The 24418-nt window shown below is 42.5% G+C and overlaps 1 protein-coding gene across 1 annotated transcript in view; it reads left to right on the top strand.

Annotated features, from left to right (window-relative positions):
- Positions 1–24418, top strand: part of TENM4 (teneurin transmembrane protein 4) — a 315526-nt gene that overhangs the window by 156346 nt on the left and 134762 nt on the right. Inside the window, exon 6 of the mRNA XM_081327781.1 lies at positions 18270–18440. Coding sequence (XP_081183907.1) covers positions 18270–18440 — 171 coding nt within the window. The remainder of the gene's footprint in view (positions 1–18269; positions 18441–24418) is intronic.

Here is a 24418-nt window from a genome sequence, read left to right as displayed (position 1 = left end):
GGGCAATACATGTTAAAAGACAAGAATACAAAAATTAAAAGAGATTAAACAAGATGCCCAAAAACTATAACAATAAGTTAAAATACATAAAAAGCAATAAAACCCAAACCCATCACCCATCAGGCCAGGCCGGCTTGTTCAAACAGGTAGGTCTTTAGATCGCGCCGGAAGGAGCGAAGGTCGGGCGCCATCCGGAGCTCAACCGGAAGATGGTTCCATAAATCCGGCGCGCCCACAGAGAACGCCCTCCCCCTGGGGGCCACCAGTCGACATTCTCTGACCGGTGGCACCCTGAGAAGGCCCTCTCTGTGGGAACGCACAGGGCGGAGGGAAGTTGATGCCGGCCGCAGGTGCTCCCTGAGGTATTCCGGACCCATGCCATGAAGGGCTTTGTAGGTCATTACCAGCACCTTGAATCTCACACGGAAGACAACTGGGAGCCAATGCAGCTCACGGAGCAGAGGTGTAACATGGGAGTATCGGGAAACTCCCAACACAACTCTCGCGGCTGCATTCTGTACCAGTTGGAGCCTCCGAGTGGTCTTCAAGGGTAGCCCCATGTAGAGAGCGTTGCAGTAGTCCAGACGAGAGGTCACAAGGGCGTGAGTGACCGTACGTAAGGCATCCCGGTCTAGATAGGGCCGCAACTGGCGCACCAGGCGAACCTGGGCGAAGGCCCCCCTAGTCACAGCTACTATGTGGTCTTCCAGAGTGAGCCGTGAATCTAGGAGGACTCCCAAGTTGTGAGCCCTATCTACGGGGGGTAATAGTTCACCCCCCATAGAGAGAGATGGAATATCCTGAATATCCCGAGATGCCGGTACGCACAGCCACTCAGTCTTGTCAGGGTTGAGTCGAAGCCTGTTCCTCACCATCCAGACCCGGACCACCTCCAGGCAGCGGGACATCACGTTGAGGGCATCACTGGAGGGAGAGAGAGAGAAAGAGAGAGAGAGAGTTCTCAACTTACAACAGTTCATTCGCTGACCGTTCAAAGTTACAACGGCACTGAAAAAAAGTGACATGACCGTTTTTCACACGTGGTCACAACCCCCATTGGAGCATTCACTGTTTCTGGAGGCAGGTTGTTCCACTGATTAATTGTTCTCACAGTCAGGAAATTTCTCCTTAGTTCTAGGTTGCTTCTCTCTTTGGTTAGTTTCTATCCATTACATCATAGATAGATAGATAGATAGATAGATAGATAGATAGATAGATAGATAGATAGATAGATAGATAGATAGATAGATAGATAGATAGATAGATAGATAGATGGATGGATGGATGGATGGATGGATGGATGGATGGATGGATGGATGGATGGATGGATGGATGGATGGGTGGGTGGGTGGGTGGATAGATAGATAGATAGATAGATAGATAGATAGATAGATAGATAGATAGATAGATAGATAGATAGATAGATAGATAGATAGATAGATAGATAGATAGATAGATAGGTGGATGGGTGGATGGGTAGATAGATAGATAGATAGATAGATAGATAGATAGATAGATAGATAGATAGATAGATAGATAGATAGATAGATAGATAGATAGATAGATAGATAGATAGATAGATGATAGATAGATAGATAGATAGACAGACAGATAGACAGACAGACAGACAGACAGACAGACCATGCTTGCAATTGAGAGCAATCAAGGGTTAAGCTCCTTTGGATATATTTTTATTTCACGTCCAGAACTCAACTGATTCCACTTTGTTAAGTGCATCACTGCAGTTGTTAAGTTAGTAACAGGGCTGTTAAGTGAACTTGGTTTCCCCATCGATGTTGCTCGTCAGAAGGTCGCGAAAGGGGGAAGTCACATGACACCGAGGACACTGCAACCATCATAAAACAGTTGCCAAGCATCTGAATTTTGATCACGTGACCACGGGGAATGCTCTGCAACAGCCATCACGGCTCAAAATGGTCCTAGGTCAGGGTCGTCCTAACGTTGAACCCGCACTAAATAAGCTGTTTTCAATCAAGGACTACTTGTACAAGCTGGCAGCCAAGGCCTGGGAGTGACACGATAACTGAGTGTGTAAGCCAGATCACGGGGCCACGCTATCCATCGGTGCAGAGCGCTCAAATAATGCGTGTGGTTGACAGGCGCCTGAAATACCACTGAGAGCCTGGGAATTCTCCTTCCGAAGTAAAATAGGCCCAAATGAGCCGCCATTTTCTCCGCTGCTTCTATTTTCAACCTGACCTGAACCATCTGGTTATCATAGGGCTCTTAATGCTCATCCGTCCCGTTTCCATCGATTTATGCCTCTCCGGTGCTCTGTGTTGGGTTTTGATTAGGGGGTGGGTGGGTTCTTGGGAGAAAGGAGTGTCATTAATTTCGCCGTGTCAGCTGCTTAATCAGCCCTCCCAGACTTGGCTTCGTTTGTAACCCGTTTGCCAGATCTTTTTTGTGAAGAAGAGAAATACTCTCCTCTTCCACATTCCCCTGTGACTCTAAATTTCTTTCTCCCCCCCAAAAAATTTTAAAAAAAGAAGAGAGTGTTTTATACTTGACGCCCATTTGCACAGTGGAATAAAACATCCTTACCGCTTTTTCTGCACAAACGTCTTTGTCAGACGGTCTTGGGCAGGCCTTCCCCCCCCACCGCCCCAGGAAAGCGGTCTGGATGTCAGAAACATCTGCTGCATTTGGGGGTCTTCTCATTATAATCCAGTGGGCTTTCCCTCAGCATCAACTTGACTTTGAAGAGTTTCCAATAACAGAAAAAAGTGTAATGCTCGTTTTTTGCTGCATGTAACTTAACCCTACCACCACGCCATCCTCCTTCAGCTTAGGGTGAATCTATTTCAGAATAGAATAGAATAGAATAGAATAGAATAGAATAGAATAGAATAGAATAGAATAGAATAGAATAGAATAGAATAGAATAGAATAGAATAGAATAGAATAGAATAGAATAGAATAGAATAGAATAGAATAATACAGAATAGAATAGAAATGCAGAATAGAGTAGAATAGAATTACAGAACAGAATAGAATAGAATAGAATAGAATAGAATAGAATAGAATAGAATAGAATAGAATAGAATAGAATAGAATAGAATAGAATAGAATAATACAAAATACAATAGAAATGCAGAATAGAATAGAATAGAATAATACAGAATAGAATAGAAATACAGAATAGAATAGAATAGAATAATACAGAATAGAATAGAAATACAGAATAGAATAGAATAGAAATACAGAATAGAATAGAATAGAATAGAATAGAATAGAATAGAATAGAATAGAATAGAATAGAATAGAATAGAATAGAATAATACAAAATACAATAGAAATGCAGAATAGAGTAGAATAGAATTACAGAACAGAACAGAATAGAATAGAATAGAATAGAATAGAATAGAATAGAATAGAATAGAATAGAATAGAATAGAATAGAATAATACAGAATAGAATAGAAATGCAGAATAGAGTAGAATAGAATTACAGAACAGAACAGAACAGAATAGAATAGAATAGAATAGAATAGAATAGAATAGAATAGAATAGAATAGAATAGAATAATACAAAATACAATAGAAATGCAGAATAGAATAGAATAGAATAGAATAGAATAGAATAGAATAGAATAGAATAGAATAGAAATACAGAATAGAATAGAATAGAATAGAATAGAATAGAATAGAATAGAATAGAATAGAATAGAATAGAATAGAATAGAATAGAATAGAAAATATGGAATGGAATGGAATGGAACGGAACAGAACAGATTAGACTTTCCAAGAAAGTCCAGTTGCCTTTTGGAAAAGCATCTTTGGGACAACCATGACCTGGATGATTGAGAATCCCCATAGGTTTTCTCCATTTTTTTCACAGCCCTATTTGCTTTCCTTTTTTTTTCCTTTCCCCCATCTCCTTTTATTCTCAAGGAAATCCTCCTTTTCTTCCCCTTGCCTTTCAAATCGAAGCTGTGACTTTTGACGGAAGGCAACTCTTTTCCTTCATAAAAACTCCGGCCTGAGCAGGGGGGTTGGACTAGAGGACCTCCGAGGTCCCTCCCAACTCTGTTATTCTGTAGGTTTGCCTTAACAAAAAAAAACACAAACCTTTTATATTATTCTGTTTCTTAGCTACATATTTCATGAGGGTGAGAATTTCACTGGGTAATAATAAGCAGCGTTACGGCTAGTGGGATTTGAATGACTGATCCTATCCACAAAGACCCTCAAAACACAACCAGTTGCAACAGCTGAATATGTAAACTTTCTGCAGTATGTATCTAATCATCACCACGGGAGGGAACACATTCAGTACTATAAAAATAATGACATATTTGTTTAGCCCCAGCTGTGGGGGGAAAAAATCAGAAGAGAAAATGATGCGACTTTTTTGTAGGAACAATGGACCTTAGGCTATAACAGACATGTCAAACACAAACCGGGGGCCGGATGCGGCCCGCGAAGTGGTTTCATGTGGCCCGCGAAGCCATCCTAGAAACAGTGAGGGAACGGCCCCCATTGCCTTGGCCCTGGCCCAGAGACCCTCCTTCTGCCAGAGACCCAGTGGCGTAGCATGGGTTGTCAGCACCCGGGGCAAGGCAAGTAATTTGCGCCCCCTAACCCGTGCACCGCACGCCTGGCACCCCCCCTCCACAGTGGGCGGCGACCCGGTGGCTCGTATCGGATTTGCACAGCCAGCACTGCAGTGAGAGAGAGTGAGCCAGGCAGGGGCAGAGAGCTGCGAGTGCAAGCGTGCCCCCCCAGATGTTGCGCCCGGTGCGGCCGGCCCCCCCTGCACCCCCGACGCTACGCCACTGCAGAGACCCCCAGATCTGTCCCACTCCTGCCCAGGCCCCCATAGGCACCCTTGATGCAAACGATGGAGAGCTGGCCACGCCCACCCAGTAGGCCATACGCACTCTAGCCACACCCACCCAGTAGGCCACACCCACCCTGGCCACACCCACCCGGCCCCTTGAGGGCAACCGCAATGCTGATGCGGCCCTCAATGAAATTGAGTTTGACACCTCTGGGCTATAATATTAGTCTTTAGGGCAGGGGTCTTCAAACTCGGCCCTTTTATGACTCATGGACTTCAACTCCCAGAATTCCTCAGCCAGTGTGCCTGACTGAGGAATTCTGGGAGTTGAAGTCCATGAGTCATAAAAGGGCTGAGTTTGAAGACCCATGCTTTAGGGTGTCGAGAGGCCTCCTTGAGTTTCACGTTGTATCACACTGTTATGTTGTTAAACCAAATACATTTCTAGAAGGCCAGCTTATCTATTTATCCAGGTTTTTCCCAAGCAATATAAAATGCAATTGATTCATTGTGGGATGCTTATTTACACTCCTTGGGTCACAGGGGTAGTTAGAATCTGAATTTCTGCCACTAAGCGATGCGCAAACATTTGTTGAGGGAAGGAAGTCACGAGGGCAGTGAAAAAGGCGACTTCTGACACACAATCCCCTTTTGCGAACTTGTGACCGGCAATGTCAACGGGGAAGCCAAGATTCACTTAACAACCCTGTGACTTTACAATTGCAGTCATTGCTCTTAACAACTGTGGCAAGAAAGATGAAAGCTAAAATGAGGCAACATTTACTTAACAACTGAGCAATTGTGGGCTCAGTTGTGGTCATAAGTTGAGGACCACCCGTACAGATATCGTGAGATGTACGACTTGTGCATCTTATACTTCAGCTACAAAAAAATCTTACTTTGAAAGACTCAAGCAGGCACCAATAAGAGAAAGTTTTGTCCCGGAATTGCTGCACAGAAATCTAATAAATAACACAGATAAAGGGTATGAAGTAACCTCATGCAATGTGTTCCAATACATGCGTTGGCAACGTTGGTGTATTAAGTATTCATGCGTTGTTGGCATTGAATTGAGTTTAGGAATTATCCTTCATCAATTAAACCGTTTTCCTTTTCCACAAATTACAGGTTGCCTAATGAAGTGGTATACTTAAAGTTCTATTGACCATAACCAACTAGTCTTTTATTTTAGTAATTATTTACATGCTCCCTGTAAAATCTGCCTTCCTGGGTTTCTCTAATTACAGCAAATACCCCAATGGGGAGATTCTTTTTTAATATATACAAATTAAAACTCTATTTAGAGGTGCAACGGGACCATGTAGTAATTGTCTTGATCGCGAAAAACTGTGCCCGGGTAGCAATTAGAAGGCAGAAACTAGAAAATCTTTCTTCGTGTGTTAGAAAAATCTACATGGGAAAATATTATTTTAGAAAGAAAAAAACATATAGCTTTAGCGACCATATTTTCTTGCAAAAAATAAAGGACAGATTGGAAAAGGGGTGAAAAAGAGGTTCATAAAGATCAATTATTTGAATTCTTTATGTGTATATGCTGGCTTGGCAAAGGAAAAATCAAGAGCAAACCCAGGAAAAACTTTACAAAAACGCAAAAAAATAAATAAATCTAAAAAGCTTAAAGCGAAGTTATTTCCACAATCAAACTACTGTATGCATTGCACGGTTCCATGTGTATATAAAATGTTAAATGTCCCAAATTACAGGTACTTCCTCAGCTTACAACACTTTATTTAATGACCGTTCAAACTTATAGCAGCACTGAAAAAAGCGATTTATGACCATTTTTTCACACGACCTTTGTAGTTCCCCACAGTCATGTGATCAAAATTCAGAGGCTTGGCAACTGGCATGTACTTATGACTGTTGCAGTGTCCCGGGGTCACGTGATCCACTTTCGTGACATTCTGACAAGCAAAGTCAATGGGTAAACCAGACTCACTTAACAACCGTGTGACTAATTTAACAACTGGTGATTTGCTTAACAACTGTGTCAAGAAAGGTCATAAAATGGGGGCAAAACTCACTTAACAAATGTCTCGCTTAGCAACAGAAATGTTGGGCTCAGTTGAGGTAGTAAGTTGATGAATACCTGTAGTTCTACTCCAAAAGAAAATCCATCCAGGGACCCAAAAAAATAAGAAGGAGGGGGGAAAAACATAATCTGTTTAGGAGGCAGTTAAGAGATTAGGACAGGGGTCTTCAAACCTGCCCCTTTTATGACTTGTGGACTTCAACTCCCAGAATTCCTCAGCCAGGCACGCTGGCTGAGGAATTCTGGGAGTTGAAGTCTACAAGTCATGAAGGGGCCATAGTTCCTCCATGGCAGCTGGGGAATTATGGGTGTTGAAGTCCACAAGTCATGAAGGGGCCATAATTCCCTCATGTTGGCTGAGGAATTCTGGGAGTTGAAGTCCACAAGTCATGAGGGGGCCATAGTTCCCTCATGCTGGCTGAGGAATTCTGGGAGTTGAAGTCTGTAAGCCACAAAAGGGCTAAGTTTGAAGACCCCTGGATTAGAAGATGTTGGTGGTCCACTGGTTTTTTGTTTTTTTTGCACAATTAACACATTTTTATGCTTTTTCCTGCGCTGTAGAATATTCCCAAAGCTGCTCTCAAGTATTCATGCCATTAGGTGATATTAACCAAACGTAAAAACTGTGGAATTGAAAATATTTACATCCCACCTTCTTGCCTGACAAAAAAATGACTTCTTAAAAAAAAAGAAAAAGAAAAAGAAGAAAAACTAAACTCTTAAAAATGTGGACTTGAAATGGAAGAAATAGGAAAGTCTGCGCTTTTATTTAGTCCCTTTGTGGACATTTCTGTTGGAAAGCTTGATCCAAAAATTGCAGCCATGAAGATGGAATACATGCGTGTGTGTGTGTGTGTGTGTATCTACTTGTTAAGTTGAACAAGAAAGGGAGTGTTGTGTGTATTTGTACAATTACAGGTAGGCCTCAACCACAATTGAGCCCAAAATGTCTGTTGCCTGGCAAGACAATTGTTAAGTGAGTTTTGCCCCGTTTTACAACCTTTCTTGCCACAGTTGTTAAGTGAATCACTTCAGTTCTTCAATTAGTAACCCGGTTGTTAAGTGAATCCAGCTTTCCCCCATTGACTTTGCTTGAGAGAAGGTCACAAAAGGAGATCGCATGACCCCGGGACTCTGCAACCGTCATAAATACGAGTCGATTGCCAAAGGTCTGAATTTTGATCACGTGACCACGGGGATGCTGCGACGGTCGTCAGTGTGAGGAACGGTCGCGCGTCACTTTTTCAGTGTCATCGTAACTTCGGTCACTAAGCAAATGGATGTAAGTCGAGGAGTATCTTTATGCCATCTCTGAAAATGACTTTTCTTTGGTTCTTTGCCTCACTGGATTGAAACTCGGATGCTCAAGCTGCCTTGAAATACGAACATCAGCAAAGAAATGCTGACTCTTCTGCCCACATCAGGGTGGTCTTTGCAAATACAGGTAGTCCTAAACTTACAACAGTTCATTTAGTGACCGTTCAAAGTCACTGGAAAAAGTGAAATACGACCGTTTTTCACGGTTACCACCGTGGCAGCATCCCCACGATCACCGCGATCAAAATTCAGACACTGGGCAACTGGTTCATACTTATGACCGTTGCTGTGTCCCGGGGGGGGGGTTGTTTTCGTCCCCCGTTAGTGACTTTCTGACAAGTGAAATCAATGGGGGGGAAGCCAGATTCACTTAACAACCAGGTGACTAACTTATCATCAGCAGCGATCCACTTACAAACGGTGGCAAGAAAGGTCGTAAAATGGGGCAAAAACTCACTTCACAAACACTGGACTAGAAGGTCCCTTCCAGCTCTACTCTACTCTACTCTACTCCACTCCACTCCACTCCACTCCACTCCACTCCACTCCATATTTTCTATTCTATTCTATTCTATTCTATTCTATTCTATTCTATTCTATTCTATTCTATTCTATTCTATTCTATTCTATTCTATTCTATTCTATTCTATTCTATTCTATTCCATTCCATTCCATTCCATTCCATGTTTTCTATTCTATTCTATTCTATTCTATTCTATTCTATTCTATTCTATTCTATTCTATTCTATTCTATTCTATTCTATTCTATTCCATTCCATTCCATTCCATTCCATTCCATTCCATATTTTCTATTCTATTCTATTCTATTCTATTCCATTCCATTCCATTCCATTCCATTCCATGTTTTCTATTCTATTCTATTCTATTCTATTCTATTCTATTCTATTCTATTCTATTCTATTCTATTCTATTCTATTCTATTCTATTCTATTCCATATTTTCTATTCTATTCTATTCTATTCTATTCTATTCTATTCTATTCTATTCTATTCTATTCTATTCTATTCTATTCTATTCTATTCTATTCTATTCTATTCCATGCCATTCCATATTTTCTATTCTATTCTATTCTATTCTATTCTATTCTATTCTATTCTATTCTATTCTATTCTATTCTATTCTATTCTATTCTATTCTATTCTATTCTATTCTATTCTATTCTATTCCATTCCATTCCATTCCATATTTTCTATTCTATTCTATTCTATTCCATTCCTTTATTCCATTCCATATTTTCTATTCTGTTCTGTTCTTTTCTGATTGATCACTCTGCTTTTATTTTTTATTACTGCACTTCCCTTACCCATCTCAAAGAAGTCAACAAGCCAATGAAAGGCCAGCTTTGTAAGGATCTTTTCCCCCTCCCCCCTCTTCTTTTATTCCTTTTGGGGGGGTTTTTTTGGTTTTTTTCTGCTGACTGGTTTGGATTGCTTTTCAACAAAGGGAGCCTCTGATGCTTCGCTAAGCATGCCTTGTCTTCGCTCTTTCTGGTGATCTATCAAAATCACTCCTCTGGCTCAGCTAACACCCTCACTCCATCAGCTTGTCCAAAGGAAAGAGTCAATTTTCTCCGCCATCTAACTAACCATCTTTGTTACTCAACACACACAAAGATTCCTCATTTCCGACTAGCACTCTTCCCCTCTCTTGTCTATTCTGCTGACGATGGATTTTCTTCCTCCTCCTCCTCCTCCTCCTCCTCCTCCTCCTCCTCCTTCTCCTTTGCTGATTTTTTTATCCTGTTGCCCTTGGGTGGTTCAAAAGCAATCAGGAAGCTTATTTCCTGAAATCTAATTCTGAGCCCAAGACAAGGGGGCCATTAATACAGGTTGTCCTCAACTTATGACCTCAACTGAGCCCCAGATTTCCGTTGCTGATAACAGAATAACAGAGTTGGAAGGGACCTTGGAGGTCCTCTAGAGTCTAGTCCAAACCCCTGCTCAGGCAGGAAATCCTTATACCATTTCAGACAAATGGCTGTCCAGTCTTTTCTTAAAAACTTCCAGTGTTGGAGCGTTCACAACTTCTGGAGGCAGGTTGTTTCACTGATTAATTGTTCTCTCTGTCAGGAAATTTCTCCTTAGTTCTAGGTTGCTTCTCTCCTTGACTAGTTTCCATCCGTTGCTTCTTGTCTTGCCTTCAGGTGCTCTGGAGAATAGCTTGACTCCCTCTTCTTTGGGGCAGCCCCTGAGAGATTGGACGACTGCTATCATGTCCCCCCTCGTCCTTCTTTCATTAAACTAGACGTGCCAAATTCCACCAACTGTTCCTTATATGTTTTAGCCTCCAGTCCCCTGATCATCTTTGTTGCTCTTTTTTTTCCTTCTGTCCAAGGAGATGACATCTGGTTGAGGATTTTTTTAAAACAAGAAATAACTGACATCATCTAATTTCAAACCGTCTTCCCTAGCTCTCTGATTAGGCAGTAACAAATTCTTAAGGGTTGCTTAATCCTTAGCAACAGACTCATTTATAAGTTCCTAACAACCTCATTTGTTCAGTCAGCTTCGCCCCAATTTGCGACCTTTCTTGCCTCTGTTGTTAAAGTGAATCCTTGCAGGTGTTAAGTTAGTAACATGGTTGTTATGTGAATCTGGCTTCCCAATTGACTTTGCTTGTGAGAAGGTCACCAAAGGGGATCCCCTGACCCCGGGACACTGCAAAGAAATTATTAGATTTTTGAGGACGCTCTTAGGATAGGTTACAATTAGTCCTCAACCTTCACAAGTTTTCATTTTGTGACCATTGAAAGTTGCCCTTTCAACGGCTGAAAAAAGAGACTCACCGTTGCACCATCCCCAGTTATTTAATCAAAATTTGGTCAAAATGAGCCAGCATTCATTTATGAGAGTTGCAGCTTTTTAGGATGTCCTTTGTAATCTTCCCAGCTGGTTTCTCACAAGCAAAGTCAGTGGGGAAGTCTGGATTCGCTTTAATGACCATGTGTTTTACTTAACAACGGAGTAATATGCTTAACAACTGTGGTTAAAAAAAGGACATAAACTCAAGCCTGACTTGCTTCACTACCTTGCTTAGTAGCGGAAATCCTGATCCCAATTTTGATCGTATATCAATTCAGTTCTAGTATTTCTTAAAGTATCTATTTCCTGACCTGGCTCACCTGTAAAAATACAGAGTTGGAAGGGACCTTGGAGGTCATCTAGTCCAACCCCCTGCTCAGGCAGGTGACCCTATACCATTCCAGACAAATGGCTCTCCAGTCTCATCTTAAAAACTTCCAGTGTTGGAGCATTCACAGCTTCTGGAGGCACATTGTTCCACTGGTTAATTGTTCTAACTATCAGGAAATTTCTCCTTAGTTCTAGGTTGCTTCTCTCCTTGGTTAGTTTCCATCCGTTGCTTCTTGTCCTGCCTTCAGGTGCTTTGGAGAATAGCTTGACCTCCTCTTCTTTGCGGCAGCCCCTCAAATATTGGAGGACTGTTGTCATGTCATCCCTAGTCCTTCTCTGCTTTTGAAAACATAGAAGAACTAGATCAGGGGTCTTCAAACCTGGCCCTTTTATGACTTGTGGACTTCAACTCCCAGAATTCCTCAGCCAGCATGGGGGAACTATGGCCCCTTCATGACTTGTGGACTTCAACTCCCAGAATTCCTCAGCCAGCATGGGGGAACTATGGCCCCTTCATGACTTGTGGACTTCAACTCCCAGAATTCCTCAGCCAGCATGCCTGGCTGAGGAATTCTGGGAGTTGAAGTCCACAAGTCATAAAAGGGCCAAGTTTGAAGACCCCCTAAACTAGATGATCCAGGGAGTAAATGACCTGCAAAGTATTCTTCCCTCAGGGATTATAAAACACATCGATTGTTTAGATACTCCCTTAGAGGAATTAATACACAGGATGTCTGCAGATCATAATAACGATTCCATGCAAGCAATATCCTTTCACGTCTCCTCACAAGGGTGCATTTTTGGGCCCTTGGCATTAAAAAAAAGATCAGTTCAGCTGGAATCCTGCTGCACCACTTGTGTGTCTGCTGCTAAAAAGAGAGAACAAAGTAGTTTCAATTAGCAGAGAGAAGCCACATACAGAGCAGCGTCCAAGGAGCCTTAAGCCCTCAATAGCTGCACAGTGGAGCAACTTTGAGCACTTTTTAAATGGATTTTAATTGCACTCTGCTCTTTTGGGAGATGGCAGTTCTTCCATAGAGGTTGGGGGGAAGAAAAGGGGAAAAAAAGCTATTGAGCGTTGCCCGCCAGGTGGAAAAATAGGTGTTTTGTGCTTTGAGTGCCTTTATTTACATCTCGCGGAGACGAAAAATGGCCCGGGAAATCTCATTGATTGGTTTGGGCTGAGGCGGTTTCAAGGGAGACCATCAGGAGCCCATTTCCGAGCCCCCACTTAGCTTTTAGGCATTCTCTTAGCGACTCAGAAATGTCTTTTCATTCACAGAGGAAACTTCTGTTAGTTGGGAGAGGACAAAGCAAGTTTATGAGCTTCAGTGTGGGGAGAAATGGCTTAAGCCAAGTCTGAGCAACAACGTCAGGGGAGGCAGATACAGAGGTATATATCTAAAGGGAATGCAATCCATGTGAAGTGTGAATTTTCTGGCTGGTCAAGTTCTAACCAGGATCTGCCCCCAAAGGACAAGATGATTGATTGATGATAGGTGGGTAGGTAGGTAGGTAGGTAAAGATGTAGGTAGGTAGATAGATAGATAGATAGATAGATAGATAGATAGATAGATAGATAGATAGATAGATAGATAGATAGATAGATAGATAGATAGATGGATGGATGGATGGATGGATGGATGGATGGATGGATGGATGGATGGATGGGCGGGCGGGCGGAGGGATAGATAGATAGATAGATAGATAGATAGATAGATAGATAGATAGATAGATAGATAGATAGATAGATAGATAGATAGATAGATAGATAGATAGATGTAGGTAGGTAGGTAGATAGACAAACAGACAGACAGACAGATAGATAGGTAGATAGGTAGGTAGGTAGGTAGGTAGGTAGGTAGGTAGAGAGTTAGAGATGTAGATAGGTAGATAGAGATGTACATAGGTAGGTAGAGAGGTAGAGATGTAGGCAGTGGTGGGATTCAGCCGGTTCACACCACTTCGGCAGAACTGGTAGCTACTTTTTTGTTGCCCAGGCCCAGAATGGACTTCCGGAAGCGGCATCCACACAGAGAACCGGTTGTTCACAGATTTGAATCCCACCACTGATGTAGGTAGAGAATAGAGATGTAGATAGGTGGGTAGGCAGGCAGGCAGACAGACAGACAACATATGGAATGCTATTCCTGCCAATCCTGGTTTCAAAAAAGAAGGCTCTTCTTGAAGGTTAAGGCTTAACGGCAAATTGTTAGCAACACGTTTGAAAAAGCATCTTTAAAATACAAGAAAACTCTTTCCCCAACCCACAACTCTCTATTCTTTTGAAGGCCTGCTAACGGGTTCAGCTGGGACATACTCTTTGTAAATATATTTTTCATAGTTTGACCTGAAATTGAAAAATCACCCTGGCCTGAAATCTCAGATTCTGGCGCCAAGACTTTCCACACGGTTGCCGTTTTCTTCATTAATAAAGTAAAATTGGTTAAATGAAGCCTGGTGCGACTCAGAGAGAAAGAGAGATACTTACCAAGCGAGGGATTGATGGGGCCGAAGCCTTGCAGAAGGCAGCTTACAGATTTCACTAGCTCTCAGAACGTTCCAGAATTATGAGTGTTTGTTACTCACCTCTACTCACGACTAGGGTATTTTCGATCAGGGTGGAGATAGTTTTTAATAGCTTGTTGATGTCTCAAGATCACCAGTTTTAAGGTTGTTCATGGCTGCCGACAAGGAATTGGGTCATGTTGTCAATCATGAGCTCCTTGAAATTCAGCATCTGCTTCCATACAGGTAATCCGGGACTTAACGCCCATTTGTTTAGTTCAAAGTAACAACGGCCCTGAAAAAAGCGACTTACTGACCGTATATTGCACTTACAACCGATGCAGCCAACCCCTTGGTCATGTGATCAAAATTCAGAGGCTCGGCAACTGGCATGTACTTACAACAGTTGTACTCTCCCTGGGGGTCACGTGATCTCCTCTCTGACAAGCAAAAGTCAAGGGGGAAGCCCGATTCAGTGAAACATACCCGTTACTAACTTAACCACTCGGTCATAAAATGAAAGGTCATAAAATGGGGCAAAATTCACTTAGCCACCGTCTTGCTTAGCAGTGGAAATTGTGATCATAGGTCAAAGATTGCCTGTACAAGTTACTTCACAGGTGTTTTTTTGTTGTTGTTGTTGGCATGGGCAAAAAGGAGGAGGAGGAGGAGGAGGAGGACGAGGAGGAGGAGGAGGAGGAGTATATATATTGCCTTCAGCTGTGGAATCAAAGGCAGAAGGTCAGCCTAACAAATAAATCAAAACGGATCTGTTGCTGTTTGTAAACATGACGTGCGGAGTCCCAAACAAATGGCATCTTAGAAAGGACGGGTGCGATTGCATTGCCAACTACCTACGTGCATTCAAAACAGTTTGAGGGGAAAAAAGCTATTTTGGGCTTGCCTCCGGAAGCTGCGGGTGCTCCAAGCCTGGAGGTTTTTAAGAAGAGACTGGACAACCCTTTGGTCTCCTGCTTGAGCAGGGGGTTGGACTAGAAGACCTCCAAGGTCCCTTCCTTTATTCTGTTATTCTCAAATACCAGGGTATAAGCAAAGGGCCTTGGGAGAGAGAAGGAAAAGCCACAGACTAGAGAACAGTGGGATAAGAGGCAGCTGAGCCCAGCGAAGGAAGAGGAGGTGTCAAAGATCTCAGAAGGGACCTGTTGTGATTCAGGGTCAGCCTGTGGGTTTGGCAGTTGGGTCGGACGATTCAGAGGAGGAGGAGGGGGGGTGTTGCGGAGGACAGCCCTGAGGTTTCGCAGAGCCCTCAGCCAGGCCCCTCCCATCTGGTTACGACACAGACCCAGCTGTGTGAGCCTGACAGCGTGGATGAAGATGACCCACAGCTGGCCCTGTTCAAGGACGCCCAACGCAGGAGGCAGTCAATCAGGAGTAAACAGAGGAAGGCAATGGGGCACCTCGGAAGGAGGCAGAGAGAAGCCACGCCCTGAACTGTTTAAAAGGGGAATGTGTGGGAGGGCTGGTTTGCTGAAGGCAACCGTTTGAATAGCTCCTGTTTCATGGTTCGTGTTTGGTTTTGCTCTGTTTTATGTCAATAAATTTGGCAGGCTTGCCTTTTTGTAAAGGGGTTGTCCCTGCCTTTTCTGCAGGGCCGGTAGTAGGCTGGTACAGAACAGGACCCTTCCTGTCTTTGCAGACCCTAAAGTGATGGGAAGAGACCCTTTCAGCCTTGCATGACTCTGTTAACGTCCCCTTACAAACAAAGACAGAGCTAGCACTCCTGGCTGTGCTTCTTATCCGGACTACCTCACAAGGTTGACGCATAAAAGCAGGAATGGCGTTGCTTTCAATAGGCGGCACAAAATGAGCCAGTGACGGCGTTTGGGTTGGAATCAGAGGTTGGAAAAGGAAGTTGGGAAATCATCTTTATAGCTAATCAACTTTTCCCCTCCTGCCTGCATCGCCCAATTAGGTCTGAGCTTTGCTGCTGCTGCTTGTTACGCAGTTGTTGGCTTATTTCAACTTGCCACATTTTTGCTGTGTTAATTTAACGTGCAAAGAAAACATGACGCACAAATTGTTCACACTGTTTGTTTCTCTTTGCTGTGTTCCTTGTGCAGTGGGCATCCTCCCACCCCTTGCTAGTCACGGGAGCTGAATTATTAGATGCACTTTTGCTGTTAGCTAATATTACTTGCATTGCAAGTGGTCCTTTGAGTTATGTCCTTTCATTGAAGTGGAAACGGCAGGGGGGAAAGTGACCGTTTTTTCACACTTTGCAGCATTCCCCACGGTCACGTGATCAAAATCTGGACCCTTGGAAGCTGGCGTGTATTTGTGACGGCTGGGATGACTTTTTACGACCTTCTGACAAGTAAAGTTAATGGGGGAAGCCAGATTCACTTAACAACCGTGTTAGTAACCTTCCGTGTTTCCCCGAAAATAAGACCTAACCGTAACATAAGCCCTGATGCCTCTTTTGGAGCAAAAATTAATACAAGACCCGGTCTTATTTTCGAGGAAACACGGTAACCACTGCCGTGGTTCACGTAACATCTGTGGCAAGAAAGGTCGTAAAATGAGGCAAAATTAACAACTGTCTCGCTTAGCAATGGAAATTGTGGAGTCAATTGTCATTATAGGTCAAGGACTAAATTGTGCTACTGACTTCTCCTCTTGTGGTGTTTATAACGCCGTCCGTTCTTGAGGGACATTGCGTCGCTGCTTCTGTCAGCTTCACAGAAAGCGGTGGAGGCATCTAGCCAACCTTCGCTGATCTTGAAAACGCTAAGCAGGTTGGGCTTGTTTAGCACGGGAAGAAGTGAAAGAGGAAGAGTAGCGAGGCAAGACACCATGATGTATAGTCCCCATTTTCTAAGTGTGCGCCCCATTTTTGTTAATAGAACCTCTCTTGCTACTGAGGATCGCTTCAAATAGACCTCAGTAATACAGGAAATTTGAGATCCTGTAAGAACATCAGATGCAAAGGCTTGGGCCTCCTCCGAGAAAATCTTAGATATGTAAGTTAGATTCAGCGATCAAAAAATGTCCCGCAAAGAAGAGGACACTCAAACCATTAGACCAAGGGTGGGCAACCTTGGCTCTTTTATGACTCGTGGACTTCAATTCCCAGAATTCCTGAGCCAGCATGAGGGAACTATGGCCCCTTCATGACTTGTGCAGCATCCCCGTGGTCATGTGATCAAAATTCAGATGTTTGACAACTAACTCCTATTTATGATGAGTTGCAATGTCCCGGAGGTCCTGTGATCCCCTTTTGCGACCTTCTGACAAGCAAAATCAATGGAGAAGCCAGATTCACTTAACAACCATCTTACTAACTTAACAACTGCAGTGCTTCCTTTAACAACTGCAGCAAGAAATGCCGTCAAATGGGGCAAAATTCACTTAACGAATGCTTCACTTAGCGACTGAGATTTTGGGCTTAATTGTGGTTGTAGGTCGAGGACTACCTGTATTCACAAATGCTGAATCCTACCTCAGAGTAGGCATTACCCGTAGCATCTGCTATTCTTATATAGGATCTCAACCTTGCTGTATTACTGGAAGATAGACCAAGAGTGTCCAACTTTAGCAACTTTTAAGACTTGTGGACTTCAACACCCAGAATTCCCCAGTTGGAGTTTGAAGTCCACAAGTTGAGTAGACTTTCACAGTTTGTGGTTGGTTGGTTGGTTATTTGCTTGTTTGATATCCCACCTTTTAATTCTGGAGATTAAGACAATGAATTAAGATCAGTGTCCCTTCTTACTACTTTCCCCTCAACTTTCCTGTGAGTTAGGTTGGGCAAAGGGAGAATATGATTAGTCCAAGGTCACTTAGGGAGGACCCATTGCTGTTTGTAAGAGGTGATCTACTCACCTCTTAAGTCACAGTGGCTGTTGGGTTGAGCAAGAACAAATGACTCTTAAGCCACATGGTTAGCTTTCGTGGTAGAAGATAGACTAAAATCTAGATTTCCCTGCACCTAGTCTGTCAATAAAGCCTATTCCTCTAATGAGTTGGAGCTGCATTACCTTGAATCCTCCTCCAGATTTTGGCCAAAACAGGGAGGAATTCTGGAGGTAGAATGCCCGCCTCATCTGGAGACCCAACTGAGGGATGTTCTCTTAGATCCGGGGTCTTCAAACTTGCCTCTTTTATGACTTGTAGACTTCAACTCCCAGAATTCCTCAGCCAGGCACGCTGGCTGAGGAATTCTGGGAGTGGAAGTCCACAAGTCATCAAAGGGCCAAGTTTGAAGACCCCTGTCCTAGATGCAAGCCGCCTTTATCTATCAAACCAAAAGGCCTCCAAGACAAATTCTAATGCTGATTATGGAACCCGGAGGGATTGAACGTCCGATGTCAGCCCTGGTTTTTTTGTTTTGTTTTGTTTTTGACATTTCACAATTCTGCTCGGTGAAGGAAGATCTCCCCCACCCCAAAGTTGACTTTTCTCGTTGCTCACCGCAGCCATGCACCTGTTTGGCCTAAACTGGCACCTGCAGCCGATGGAAGGGCAGATGTTTGAGATCACGGAAGATACAGCCGGCAGTTGGCCAATGCCAACAGACGTCTCCTTGCATGCCTCAGGGGGCACAGGGATAGAGTTACCTGAGAGGAAAGGCAAAGGTGCCGGGGAAGGTACGGTTGATGTGTTTGTCCTTGTTGTGTGTCTCTCTGCCTCTGGATTCCAGAGAACCACCCTCATAACATCATTGCCTTCCCCTCCCGTTGCCTCTTCATTCCGGAATGTTCTAGAGTCAGTAGTTCTGCACGCACTCACATTGTCATCTCTCCCTTCTCCCAATGCTGACCCAAACGTACATTTTTCACTCCACAGTCCATCCGGAGCCATCCACCAAGGGGAAAAAAAATTCTCTTTCATATGTGTATTTATTTATTTATGTATGTTCTTTCAAAATCTTCCTCTCTTCGTTGACATGTGTTGATAAGTTAAAATAGTTTGTTTTAACGCTCCTTTTTCTCCCCCCACATACACACAGAGGGATACCAAATGTTGATGTTTCTTGCTTAATTACTCTTCGTTGTTGCTGTTGTTTTCCATGGTGATTTTGCTGGTGAAATGTTATGCCTAACACCAAAATATGTTTAAAAGCTCCCTGTAGCCACACGTTTCCTCATCATTTGCTGTCTCGAGACCAGATTCTTGAATTATTTCCCATTTTGGAAATCGGTGGAAAACCTACAGGTGATCCTCTAGTTAGGATCACAACTGGGATCAGAAAATTTGGCATTAAGTGGTGCAGTCATTAAATGAGGCATTTATGTGACCATACCCGATTTTACAACTTTTTTTTTGGGGGGGGGCTCTGGTCGTTAAGCGATTCTTCACACGATCACGATTTGCAACCTTTCCCGCCGGCTTCCCCAATGACTTTGCCAATTCCCCCATTGGAGAACCTGGATTTGCTTAACGGCCATGTGATTCACTTCGTGACCACAGTGACTCGCTTTACGGCCATTGTAAAAAATGTTCATAAAATCAGGTCCAGTCACTTGGCAACTTGATTTACATCTACTCCGACTTTTGATGGACCCCAAATTCTAATCCCAGTTGTGGTCATAAATCAAGGACTATCTGTAGAAGCAAAAGGAAGCACAATTATTTAACTTTTTTCTCAGTGCTTCAATATCTGGAAGTTGTTCTTTCCTATCCTTCCCTGTCCAAGAAAACTCCATGTTTTCTAAAATTTATCTGGCTTCTCGGGATGCCAGAAGACATTTCTACTAGCTGAAAGTAGTAAACTGTTAACTATTCAAAGCTGTGTAAAAATCATCCTTTGCTTAGGAAAATTATGGCAGCTTGACAACCTATTCACAGTATCTCCGGAGAAACTTGTAAGAGGTTAAAATCTTGTGTCAGGATTGTTTCTGCTATGAGAGCAGCACATTTTTCCCCCATTAAAGTAAAAAGACGGGGAAATTAAGAACTTTTTGTTCTGCGCTGATAATCTAGCTGAATTCAAACCCGTTCTCTCTTCTCCAAAAGTTCTGGCTCACAAATGAAATATCTAGAACTCAACTGTGACTTCAGAGACACGTGCAGATAGCCGTCGCATGTACCTGAAGCATCCATTCGGCTGTTTTGAGGGGGATGGCTGAGTGTTTCTAGCAATGGCTTTATTAGTTCAGATGTCAATGATCGGATTCCAGTTCATCTGTGTTCATCTGGGGATCGATAAAAATCTGGCCACTCTGCACGGCCACCGCGGATCTCTTTGTATGTTCTCTGATACAGAGATAGAGAAATAGAGTGATAGATAACAGAGAGAGAGTTGGGGGGGGAGATGGATAGCGGTGATATATAGATGATAAATAGATGACAGACAGACAGACAGATGATATGATTAACAGCTGGAAGATAGATAGAGACAGAAGACAGACAGATGATTGATAGCTAGACAGACAATAGAGATATAGAGGGAGGGAGGGAGGATGGATAGAATGAATAGATAGATAGATAGATAGATAGATAGATAGATAGATAGATAGATAGATAGATAGATAACAGCCAGAGGATGGATAGAGACAGACGACAGACAGATGATTGATAGATTGACAGACAATAGAGACATAGAGGTAGGAAGGGGGGACAGGGAGGATGGATGGATGGATAGATAGATAGATAGATAGATAGATAGATAGATAGATAACAGCCAAAGGATGGATAGAGACAGAAGACAGACAGATAGATAGATTGACAGACAATAGAGACATAGAGGTAGGAAGGGAGGACAGGGAGGATGGATGGATGGATGGATAGATAGATAACAGCCAAAGGATGGATAGAGACAGAAGACAGACAGATAGATAGATTGACAGACAATAGAGACATAGAGGTAGGAAGGGAGGACAGAGAGGATGGATGGATGGATGGATGGATGGATGGATGGATGGATGAATAGATAGATAGATAACAGCCAAAGGATGGATAGAGACAGAAGACAGACAGATAGATAGACAGACAATAGAGACATGGAGATAGGGAGAGGAGAGGGAGGGATGATGGATAGAAGAGAGAGAGAGAGAGAGAGAGATGATTAACAGCCAAAGGATGGATAGAGACAGAAGACAGACAGATGATTGATAGATAGACAATAGAGAGGTAGAGGTAAGTAAAAAGAGGGAGAGAGAGAGAGAAAGAGAGATAATAGACGAAGGATGTATATATAGAGAGAGACAGAGAGACACAGACCAGGCCAATCTATGTGAACATATGAAAATGAGAACCGGCGGGAGGAAAGTCCCTAATTTTCCACCCCAAAGACCCAGAAAAACATGTGGTCCATTGCAAAGGAAGCCATTGCTACGTCCAGGAAAATGAAGACATCATAATTGCTTTCATCTTCCCCCTCCACCCCAAAGTTTTCCACCACCATGAGAAAGGGGGTGCTAAAAATGGGGCGTAAATCCACAGAACGTGATCAAGTTGCCTCCTGACATCGGAAAGCAGAAAGTTCAGAAGCCAGGAAGGGATTGGAGGCTTCGCACCCAGATCTCCTCCTTGATCCTGCTACACGCCATCCAGACAATCAGACTAAAAAGATTGCTCAGTGTATTAACCCCAAAGCCCAGAGGGGTCTTAGTCAAGCCTCCATACACAGGTAGTCCTCGACTTAACAGACATTCATTTAGTGACCATTTAAAGTTACAACGGCACTGGGAAAAACTGATTCAGGACCCCTTTTATAATAATAATAATAATAATAATAATAATAATAATAATAATAATAATAATAATAATAATAATAATAATAATAATAATAATAATAATAATAATAAAGTTGGAAGGGACCTTGGAGGTCATCCAGTCCAACCCCCTGCTCAGGCAGGAAACCCTATACCATTTCGGACAATGGTATAGGGTTTCACACTTTTCACACTTAAGACCGTTGCAGCATCCCCATGGTCACCTGATCAAAATTCAGATGCTTGGCAACTGATTCATATTTATGACGGTTGCCGTGTCCCGGGGTCACGTGATCCCTTTTTGCAACCTTCTGACCCGCAAAGTCAATGCGGAAGGCAGATTCGCTTAGTAACGGGGTTGCTAATTTGTAACAGCCAGAGTGATTCACTTAACAACGGTGAAGAAAGATCATAAAATGAGGCAAAAACTCCTTTAACAGCTGTCTTGCTTAGCAGTGTAAATTACGGGCTCAGTTATGGTCGTAAGTCAAGGACTACCTGTATTTTAAAGGAGTTAACTATTTGGCACTTTATTCAGGAGCTGACTCAAGACCCAGAAACAGTTGAGCGCAAAATTTCTGTTTGCTAAGCAAGAGAGTTTTTGTCCCACTTTACGACCTTCCTTGCCACAGTTGTTAAGTGAATCACTGCGGCTGTTAAGTTAGTAACACGGTTGTTAAGTAAATCTGGCTTCCCCGTTGGCTTTGCTTGTCAGAAAGTCGGGAAAAGTGATCACGTGATTCCCCCAGGACACTGCCACCGTCATAAATACGAGTCAAGAACCAAGCATATCTGAATTTTGATCACGTGACCGTGGGAAGGTTGCGACGGTCGTCAGTGTGTGAAAACAGCCCTTAGTCACTTTTTTCAGCGGCGCTGTAACTTTGAACGGTTACTGAATGAAACCGTTGTAAGCTGAGGGCTGCCTGTACTTGATTTTTTTGAGTCTTAAATGTTGGAAAGCTGAATTCAAAAATTGCTTATTTTAGTGTGGGTGAGATGAGACTTCCATTATTAGATGTTTCTGGAACTGCAGCCGAGTTTTTAGTGGTTGTCTGTGCAAATTCCAGTCTCTGTACAAGAAAACTCTCTTTTCAGTTGAATGTTCACATACCCACAAATACCGCACATATTTTAAATAAACTAACACCAAAGCAGCTAATCTGTCCACAGGGGGGGATTTGTGTTAACTTCCTAACAGATGGAATCACTTAAGTTTTAAGTAGACTTTTACTGTCTGGAATATAAAAATATGTTATGGCTGCAAGAATATACTCCTCACCGAAATTCTTGCCATTAAAACAGGGTATTGTCAGGGAATTTGGCTACATAAAAAGACTGCGGCTGGAGAGGGAACGTTTTAATTCTTTATTCCCAAAAAAACCACTTCCATTTATTTTTCAATAAAGGAAGAAAATGACAGCGCTGTCTCCAACTTGGCGTAAGAGCGGTTTCCCACAAAGAGGGGTGGACTTCAATTCCCAGAATTCCCCAACCAGCATGAATGGCTGGGGAATTCTGGGAGTTGAAGTCCACTCCTCTTGAAGTTTCCAAGATGGAAGAATACAGATCTGGATGTTTATCTTTCTTTGAGCTTGATGTATTTCTGAAATTCAGGGATGAATAGCCAGCCCAGTGAGCTCAAAAATACACATCTACAGATAAGTTTTAAAATCGGGCAATTATTTAATCTCCTTTTAATATTTGTAACTTTGTATTTTATTCTTGCCCTGTGAACCGCCCTGAGTCCTTCGGGAGAAGGGCGGTATAGAAATATTATTAAATTAAATTAAATTAAGTGTGAAGCTCTAGCAAATGTCAAAAAAGCACACCAAGTGGCAGAAATGTATAATTTTAAAAAGAAGGACCCCAAATTTGCCCACTGAGGTCTAGTAACCTCAGTGGGGGCAAAAACAGGAAGAAGATTTATTTTTACTTACAGGTAATCCTCGACTTAAAGCAGTTCATTTAGTGACCAAAGTTACAACAGCACTGAAAAAAGTGATTTATGCCCATTGTTCACACTTAATGACCGTTGCAGCGTCCCCATGGTCATGTAATCAAAATTCAGACACTTGGCAACTGGCATGTACTTTTGACGGTTGTGATCCCCTTTTGTGCCCTTCTGAGAAGCAAAGTCAATGGGGGAAGCCAGATTCACTTAACAGCTGTGTTGCTAACTTAACTGCAGTGGTTCATTTAACAAGTAAAGTCGTAAAACGAGACAAAACTCACTTAACAAATGTTCTGCTTAGCAAGAGATTTTGGGCTCAGTTGTGGTCGTAAATTGAGGACTACCTGTATTTATCAAATTTACTTCCCTTTCGACTCATGGTGTGAGAAGATACTGAGCGGCTTGCAACGTAATAAAACATATGGAAATAAAAGCAATTATAAATTCAACACCAGAATAAATTATAAGAGATTAAAATGAATTAAAAAAAACACAGGTTTAGTGTGCAGAGGCTATGTGGCTCCTCCGTTAATACACTTGTAGAAAAGAATCTAAGGTGGCCTTAAAATCTTCATAACACTATTTTAAATTTGGGAGCAAAGAAATTAATAATGAGAAAATGCAAAGGGTGCAAAGAGATTAAATTTGTGTGTTGCTCTTTGTGGTTTTTAATTTCATTTTTTCCTACCGTATTTTCCGGCGTATAAGACGACTTTTTAACCCATGAAAATCACCTCAAAAGTTGGGGGGTCGTCTTATACGCCCAGTCGTCTTATACGCCGGAAAATACGGTACTTTTTTCAATAACAACAAACACAGAAGGAAAGGCTTTCATACAAGTAAAACTGACTATAATTGTCTGAAGAGGTACTTTTCCATTCTTTTTCTTTCTGAAAAGATATTTTCCTAAATAAAGACACAACGGTAATAATAATAACAACAACAACAACAATCA

This window comes from Vipera berus (genome assembly GCF_964194415.1).
Source record: "Vipera berus genome assembly, chromosome: 4".
Lineage (NCBI taxonomy): Eukaryota > Metazoa > Chordata > Lepidosauria > Squamata > Viperidae > Vipera > Vipera berus.
The sequence above is the reverse complement of the archived record's forward strand: the minus strand, read 5'-3'. Positions and strand labels throughout refer to the sequence as shown.